Here is an 8,751-nt window from a genome sequence, read left to right as displayed (position 1 = left end):
AACCCTCCTCGCCCCGCCTCCGTTCATTCCAGAACGTCGGCTTATTGGCCAAATCTCGAGCACCATGGGGTGTGCCTTCGCCGCCTCCCTGCTGCTCCCCCAAACTCCACCCTCTCCAACTCCTCCATGCTCCTCTTACGGAGTCCGATTGGCAGGTGGGACCTGACCAATGGCTGGAGGGGGCAGGGCAGGGGTGGAGTGAGGAGCGCTAGCCCTAGGGGTTGTGAGGTTTCGGGGCGGGGAATGGCTACGAAGTCTGGAGCGGAGTGACGCTCGTCGGGCGGGCGCGGGTGAGCGCTACCACCCCCCACCCCGGGCGGAGGGAGAGGAGGGGCGGGGAGGGGCGGGGAGGGAAAGGGGCGGGGCCGCTATAAAACGAGAGGCGGGGCGCGCGCCGCAGCAGAAGGAGCGGAGCTCTGGCCCGGGGCGGAGTGGGCAGACATCGGGGAGAAAGCTGGGCCGGGGCATCCGAGTGTGTACCGGGGGGAAGAGACCGCACTTCACCGGACTCCCCCCCGCCCCTGTCGCCGCCTCCCCCGACCTCGAAGGAGTCGCGACACGTTTCCGTGGTCCAGCCCCGGGTTCGTTGTTTCTTGCACTCAGCCGGGCCCCTCACTCCCCACCCCGCGCCATCCTCCATCCCGCCCCCGCCCTGCGGCCCGGTCTGTTGTGGAAGCAGCTCCGGAGCAGCCAGTAAGTATCGCGGGGCCGGCGTTCCGCCTAGGCTGTCCCCTCTCCGCGGCCGAGGCCGGCGAGGCTTGACTGACTGACCGGACAGCCGCGCGGGGCCGGGGGCAGAGCGTCCCCCACGACTGACTGACTGACTGACTGACTGACGGCGAAGGGGAGACTGCAGCGCCAACCCCGGCGGGTCATCGAAGGGCGACCAGCTGAGGAGACCCCGGGACTCCCCCGGGTCCTGGCCGGGGCCCAGGAGCCTCCGGGTGGGGAGGGGCGGCGGCCGGGTCGGGTTACGGAGGTGACTGAGGAGGAGGGGGAGGGAGCCTCGGGCGGGTCGGGGCCCTCGGGCTGCGGGCTGGGGCCGGGGTCAGCCTGGCGGCCGGGCCTCCTCCACCCGCCCCTACCTTCTTTTCCCCCCTCATCCTTCCCCTCCTCCTCCTCCTCCTCCTCCCCCCCCCCGGACCTCCCCTCCCCGTTCCTCCGCACCCTCCCTTTCTCCCCCCCCCCGTCCCCCTCCCCCCATTGCTGCTGGTGTTGGAGGAGCCCGGGCCCCGGGGCTTGTGAGTAGAAATCTAATGAGACCCAACCGGCTGTTTATGTAATTCCTCTCTCCCCACTCCCCGCACGGCTTTTAAACTACCTTTCCCCTGCCTGCCCTGCTCTCCCGAGTCCCTCTCCGGAGTCCGGGCTTTAAAAGCCCTGCCGGCCCGAATTATCGCCTTGTCCCCCGGGCCACCGGCCCCTTCCTGGGGCCGAGCGTCCCCCGCGGCTCCGGGCTGGAGGCGCAGCAAGTGCGGGGAGTTTGGGGCAAGCCGGGGCATCATTCCATGCCCTTTGTTATCCCGGCTAAGGAGAAATGGAACTGGGCTCTTACTCTCCACTGCCTTTTTTAAAGGTCCTCGGAAAACCGCCCCACTGGACCACATCGCTCCCTCTTGTAATTATCTTCTGTTTGCCCTTGATCTTTTCTTATCCCCACCCAGTGCTGATCCAGAAATCTTTTAAAGGTCGGCCGGCCTTATCGTTCAGCCTCTTTGCCTGTTCCCTTATCGTTAAGGGGAGGGTGGTTGCTTTTTAAAATCTGGATAAAATTCTGGAAATACTCCCCGTTAAAACAGAATAATCAATGGAATCCTGAAATTTATTTTTCTTTTGTCAGTGAGTCTTAAGAGGATTTATTTTCAGAATCTGGGAAGATTTTTTTTTAATCTGAGAAAAACAAAAAAATCCAGGTTAGATTTGTTATGTTTTTCATAGACTTAGTATGTTTAAAAACTGCAACTGATTAAAGAATTCTGGCAAATGGTACATTTCATTAGTGTTTAATGTAGCCTTTGGTTTCTATTTTAGCAGTATGTTGACTTGAAATATTTTTGTAAGTAAAAATTAAAGGTAGTGTTTTTAATTTCTCACATTTCCAAATGGTTAATATTAAGACAGAGTTAAACAGTGTATACTAATGGGCTGAAATATAGCTGGATCTTTTAAGTTAGTAAATAGAAATAGAAACATTATAGTCAGCCTCTCTGCAGACAATTCATAAACCATATGTTCAGCACTGTTTGTAGTAAAACATTTTCTAATAAAAGTTCTGAAGGTAGAGAGGAAAAAGGCACAATCCTGCCATACTATATGAGACTGCTTCCCAGAATTATATCTTTACCTAAAGCTAAAAGTTTAAAATGTCTAGTTAAAGTTTACAAATGGGAAGAATGGCAGTTAATAGAATTTAAAAGGCATTTGACTATCAAATTAGCATTCAAAACCAAATTATTCTTAGATCTATTAATAGTAAACCCTAGCATGTTGCAAAATTTGTGATTCAGTTTTATGAATTATTTGAAAATGAGAATTTATAATCGGGACCTGGGAGATTTGCAGTTATTACCTAGCATTAGCTTTTTCCTTCAAATTAAATTTAACTATGTTCTCTAACTATAAGCCATAAATTGTGAACTTTTAAAACATTTTCCAAGGAGGCAAATTATGTTGACTGTTTCTTAAAGTAATTATGTCCCATTTTCAAAAGTAAAATACTTTCTTGTTGAGGGGTAAGGAGTGGGCCTTAGGGATTTATCTTACACTTTCCTTATTTGGCTATGTTTGCTTTTGTTTTTTTCTTTAAGGAACAAGACTGCTCAAGGTGAAGGATAATAATCTACTAGTACCAGCACTTTGAATGAAATTTTGTTTCTTTGCCACAAACTGAACATTTTTTTTTGAGGGGGGGGTTGAAACACAAACTTAACCTTGTGGCATAGCAGCTATGCAGCTTGAAATCCAAGTAGCACTAAATTTTATTATTTCGTATTTGTACAATAAGCTTCCCAGGCGACGAGTCAACATTTTTGGTGAAGAACTTGAAAGACTTCTTAAAAAGAAATATGAAGGGCACTGGTATCCAGAAAAGCCATACAAAGGATCAGGGTTTAGATGTATACATATAGGGGATAAAGTGGACCCAGTGATTGAACAAGCATCCAAAGAGAGTGGTTTGGACATTGATGATGTTCGTGGAAACCTGCCCCAGGATCTTAGTGTTTGGATCGATCCATTTGAGGTTTCATACCAAATTGGTGAAAAGGGACCAGTGAAGGTGCTTTATGTGGATGATAATAATGAAAATGGATGTGAGTTGGATAAGGAGATCAAAAACAGCTTTAATCCAGAGGCCCAGGTGTTTATGCCAATAAGTGACCCAGCTTCATCAGTGTCCAGCTCTCCATCTCCTCCCTTTGGCCACTCTGCTGCTGTAAGTCCTACTTTCATGCCCCGATCCACTCAGCCTTTAACCTTTACCACTGCCACTTTTGCTGCCACCAAGTTTGGCTCGACCAAAATGAAAAATAGTGGCCGTAGCAACAAGGTTGCACGCACTTCTCCCACCAACCTCGGCTTGAATGTGAATGACCTCTTGAAGCAGAAAGCCATTTCTTCCTCAATGCACTCTCTCTATGGGCTTGGCCTGGGCAGCCAGCAGCAGCCACAGCAGCAGCAGCAGCAACAGCCATCACAGCAGCAGCAGCAACAGCAGAAGACCTCTGCTCTTTCTCCTAATGCAAAGGAGTTTATTTTCCCTAATATGCAGGGTCAAGGTAGTAACAATGGAATGTTCCCAGGTGACAGCCCCCTTAACCTCAGTCCTCTCCAATACAGTAATGCCTTTGATATGTTTGCGGCCTATGGAGGCCTCAACGAGAAGTCTTTTGTGGATGGCTTGAATTTTAGCTTAAATAACATGCAGTATTCTAACCAGCAATTCCAGCCAGTTATGGCTAACTAAAAAAAAAAAAAAAATGTTATTGTACAAGTTGAAATGCACGTGCCCAAGGGGGCATTTTTTTTTTTTTACCCCCTTGAGATTTTTTTTAAAGCTTGTAGTATGGAAACATTCAAGCTTGGTTACATAAACAACATGCATCGTTTTTCATTTGCCAACCAAGCACAAAGTTATTTTATACTGACTGTACATTTTAAAGTATACTCTCAAATATGGCCTCTTACAGTATTTAAGATATAGGAAGGACATGGCTAATTTTTTTTATAAAAAATTGGCACTAATAAGTGGGTTTATTGGTCTTTTCTAATTGTATAATTTAATTTAGTACAAAGTTTGTAAAATATCAGAGTATATATATTGTTTCTACTACATGGTATTGCATTTATATCTTTTTACTACAGTGATCTGTGACAGCTCCAGCAGCTTCATGTTGTATTTTTTTTTACTGAAATTGTAAAATATCCATCTTAAAGACATCAACTATTCTAAAAATTGTGTACAGAATATTCCTTAGTGGTGGAATTAAAATGTACGAATATTTGCTTTTTAAAAAAAAACAAATTGTATTTTCTGTTAAAAGTTTAAAGATTTTTGCTATATATTATGGAAGAAAATGTAATCGTAAATATTAATTTTGTACCTACATTGTGCAATACTTGAAGAAAACGGTATAAAAGTATTTTGAGTCAGTGTCTTACATGTTGAGGGACTGAAATAGTTTATATTAAGTTTGTATTAAAATTCTTTAAAATTAAATCCCTCCTGTGGTCTTTGTTTTTACTGTTGTGCCAAGGATCTGAGCTCTAGTTACTGTGTTGTAAATGCTAATGATGCAGAAAGGACTGACTCATTGTATCACAAAGGAATGACAAAGGAGATTGTACCTTGCAGTCCATAAATGAAATGGGCCTTTTGAAGCACATAGCCAGATTAACTATTTGGGATAGCTTTCTTTTTAATATGTTTTCTAGGCACTGCTGCCTGTATATCAACTTTTATCTATCCAGCTCATCCCACCCCATTTCCCCACTACTCTACTGGGAAAAATAGAGATGTGTTAAGGTTCTGAACTTTTGAATTTAGAAGACAAAGATTTAAAATAGTGTTGAAGTAAAATATTAGTTCAAGAGATAAACTTTTAATTCACATCCAAGTGGAATTACTTATCCTAAGAAGGTGAAACCAATGATATCAGCCAGAGGATTAATAGCTTAGGAACCAAAACATCTGAAAGCTTCATTTTTATCAGTTGATTTGTTTATAAATGACATTTACGGTTGCTAGACAAGGTCCTTTGGGACTAAAGGATTCATTAAATCGGTCACACTTAAAAGCTGTTGAAACTTCCAATTTTGTTTTGTTGACTTACAAGATAAGATTTTATATTGATTTCACTTGGAAATGTTTTATTGTTTGGAGGTATTCTATCTGATAGTATTGAAGATTCTATTGATTTACTTTGACAATAATAGATTTTGGAGAATTTTCTTGGGGACAAACAGGTTGGGGGGGGAGATCAATCATTCATCTTTCTAATTTCATTGGCAATTGGATGTGGAACTGACATGATTCAAGTAAAAAAATCTATTAAATAGAAATGCCACGTTTTCTTGGCACCTTGTAAGAAATATTGTCTGGCTTACCAGTGAAATAAATTTGGTCTCTTCAGTTTTTTGGACACATTTCTACAAAAAGCCTTTTTGTTAATTAACTATACAGTTTAGTGTTAAAAGTTTGTTTTCAGAAAACAAGTGCTGGAAGTAAGAGCTGTTCCATCAGCACCATGGTGAGATCTTTGTCCTGCAATGGACAGAATGAGGTTATAATGAAGTATTGGAATAGTAAGTGGAACAAGCAGAGATGGTCTGCCAACACTGTCACTTGTGTTATTTTGTGATCACATTGTTTCATCAGCTTTAAGAAAATTAGCATAATAATCATTGTATATACTAGTTTATTCTAGAGACTCAGTCATGTTATATTACCTTTGAAGGAATCCAGATATAGTAGAAATTAGAATAGTAAAAGTTAATTCATAAGTCCTGATTTTGTTACACTTAATATCTAGTAGTTACACATAGCTTTTAAACTATTATTTTCAATAAATCATATGTTAGGATTTGTGGTACTTGATATATATATGTGTATACATATTATTTTCAGAGTTTTGGGGTGGGTTATTTTAACAAAAAATTTCCAAACTTTTATCAGTTATGTGCTGGAAACTTAGGTAAGAATTGATCTCAATTTTTTTCTTTAAAAAAATCCAAGAAAATTTAGGAGATTAGTTCAAGTTTGATGTTCTCCAAATCAATTCCTTGGGAACATAACTCTTTTGGAAAAGAGAATGGTTTGTAGATGGAGAATAAACAAAGATCCCATTTTCATATCCTTTCTTTTTCTTGGGGAGAAAAAAAAAATTATTTTTAAGTACCTGCCTAGCATATCTTAGAAAACATTTCTCAGTGATACAAAATAACTTAAAAAGACTAAACAATTCTAAAACCCCAGCTTTAATTGTAAACCTTTGAAAACATTCAAAAACATTTTTGTGACCTTAATTCTGAGTCTCTTTTCATCACGCTTGACTCTTTGGCTGAGTTTTACTTGCTATTTCTTCTGCATGGGAAATGCTTATTTATTTTTGGGTTATAGAATGATAATTGAATTATGATTTAATAGGCTTTTATGATTCCTTTGCCTACAGTGACTATTATTATAGTAAACTGAATGCCAAGAATTTCAGTCACTGTTTAACTTAAATATTCTGTGACCTACTATTGGAAATGGCAATTTAAAAGATTATATAGCTGAGGCAAGAGTGAGGAAGATGTTAGACCAAAGATAGAGTAGATTGCTGGACTTAGTTTCTTTTCTGTTCATGCAATTTCCCATCATAAAGTATGTCTGAGTTCAAAACTTATTTCTGATATGTATGTGGTCGAGTACTTGTTTCTTTTATGCATGAGTACTTTAAATCCTATTTGGTATTAAGATACAGAATCTTAGAAAAATCTAGGGCTTGGATTATTTTGAAATAGATTCTCATAACATATATATGGGAAAAACTAGTCTCTGACTATACTTGAAGTAAAGAACTCAACTGCCTGTAATGGGAAGAGAACTTCTACCCCACCCTTTCTCTATACAAACAGAAAATAGCATAGGCATTGCACATCTGACGTATATTCTCACTTGACTAGAATGCATGCTTTTGTCAGAAACAGGATAATAGCTATAGGGCAAAATCAGATAAGAGGACAAAGCAAGTTTGCAAAGTTAAGCAGCCCTTATTAGAACACATACACAATTTAACCAGGATGGAATATATCCAATTATACTGTTTAGTATATCAATTATATTGCTCTTATGTCTGCTCCAGGATGATGGTTTAGATCAACTGTCTTCTATTCAAGTTGAATCATATCTTAGAAAGATACTACCTGCCTATGCCTAAGGGATGCATCATATGATGTATTGCTTCTCCAATGTAAAGTTGGAAAATGAGAAGTTTGAAGTCCATTTCAGATGAATTGTTGTGATTTTAATTATGTCATTTTAATAATTTCTAATAGGTTGGCATAGGAGAATATTACTGAGTCTGAATAAAAATGTCAATAACTTGAAGATGTTTTAAGTTAGCATGCTAACCTTTTCACTTCAATGTACTAAATTCAACTTTCTCTTTTCTTTGATTCTGAAGTTTATACACAGAATACTCTGTAAAACTAGAATGAAGACCATAAATTTGGCCCTATAACTTCTGAAAAATATTACATTGAAGTTCACTAAGCCTTTCCATACTTTTCCCTGTCCTTTATTATTACTGACTGATAACATTGTAGATAGAATTAAAGTTGCAAAAAGGTAGGGGCTTCCAACAGGTAATTTACAGTTTCATTTCTAAAATGATTTTCAACAATCGCCAGTTAACAACAAACCTCATCCTTCTCCAGATGTTCTGACGAATTGCTCGCCTTATTGGAAATGGAATCAAATAACTTTTCAGGATTTCTTTTTCAAAATAAAAAAAAAAAAAAAAAAAAAAAAAAAAACTTTTTAGAAGGCGACACATCTTGGTTTAGCAAAAAAAAAAAAACAAAAAAAAAAAACAAAACCACATTCAGAGGTATAAATTTAAAGATTAATATTTATAATGGTATGACTCAATGTTTAGTGTAATGCTGCTACTAGGTTTTTGAATTTAATCTTCACAGTAAATCGAAGCAGTTTTGAAAATTGTCAGGGGAAATTGCACATCTTTTCTATTGGTCAAATCCTGTAACAATGAGCTTATTCACATCTGTTGGTTATACTGGAATTTGTATCAAATATCACTTGAAATTATTGGGCCATTGGAAGGGACTAAGAAGCATTGTTGCTGATCTTGTCACCTCCCATTATATAACTCTTTTAAAAGGCTTGCTTTTACATTTTAGGGTCTTGGGAGAAACTGTTTAAAAGTTCTGAGTTTGTTTTGATGGCTAAAACTAAAATCAATTTTAATAATTCAAGGCCATAACAAAATGTCATTTTAAATGTTTTAAAAGGAAAAGAATTAAAATATGACTATTCTATCCCAGTAGACTAGATCAGTGCAGAGAATCCTGTGATCCTTTCAAAGAGTCTACAAATTCAAAATTAGTTTTTATTTCTAATATGGTAAATATCTATAAATATAGCCCATGTAACAAAAACTCTTTGGACATATCTTTAATAATTTTTAATAGCATAAAGATACTGAGAACAAAAGTTTGAGAACCACTGGATTAGACAGAAGCCTAACAATC

General features: G+C 39.7%; 1 protein-coding gene across 2 annotated transcripts; it reads left to right on the top strand.

Annotated features, from left to right (window-relative positions):
• Positions 1-271: 271 nt before the first annotated feature.
• TOB1 (transducer of ERBB2, 1) lies at positions 272-4,717 on the top strand. Of its 2 annotated transcripts, none has more exons than XM_031966401.1 (2): positions 272-290; positions 2,808-4,717. In XM_031966401.1, the coding sequence occupies exon 2, from the start codon at positions 2,948-2,950 to the stop codon at positions 3,962-3,964; it is 1,017 nt and encodes a 338-aa protein (XP_031822261.1). In that variant the 5' UTR covers positions 272-290; positions 2,808-2,947; the 3' UTR covers positions 3,965-4,717. The 2 variants fall into 2 exon arrangements, with proteins under 2 accessions (XP_031822261.1, XP_031822260.1); XM_031966400.1 differs by lacking the exon at positions 272-290 and adding an exon at positions 354-693.
• Positions 4,718-8,751: the final 4,034 nt, after the last annotated feature.

This window comes from Sarcophilus harrisii, chromosome 4 (genome assembly GCF_902635505.1).
Source record: "Sarcophilus harrisii chromosome 4, mSarHar1.11, whole genome shotgun sequence".
NCBI classification, from domain to species: Eukaryota; Metazoa; Chordata; class Mammalia; order Dasyuromorphia; family Dasyuridae; genus Sarcophilus; species Sarcophilus harrisii.
The sequence above is the reverse complement of the archived record's forward strand: the minus strand, read 5'-3'. Positions and strand labels throughout refer to the sequence as shown.

Bases quoted from the DNA above. Each gene is read 5' to 3' on its own strand.
- TOB1 (XM_031966401.1), top strand. From the start codon at position 2,948: ATGCAGCTTGAAATCCAAGTAGCACTAAATTTTATTATTTCGTATTTG.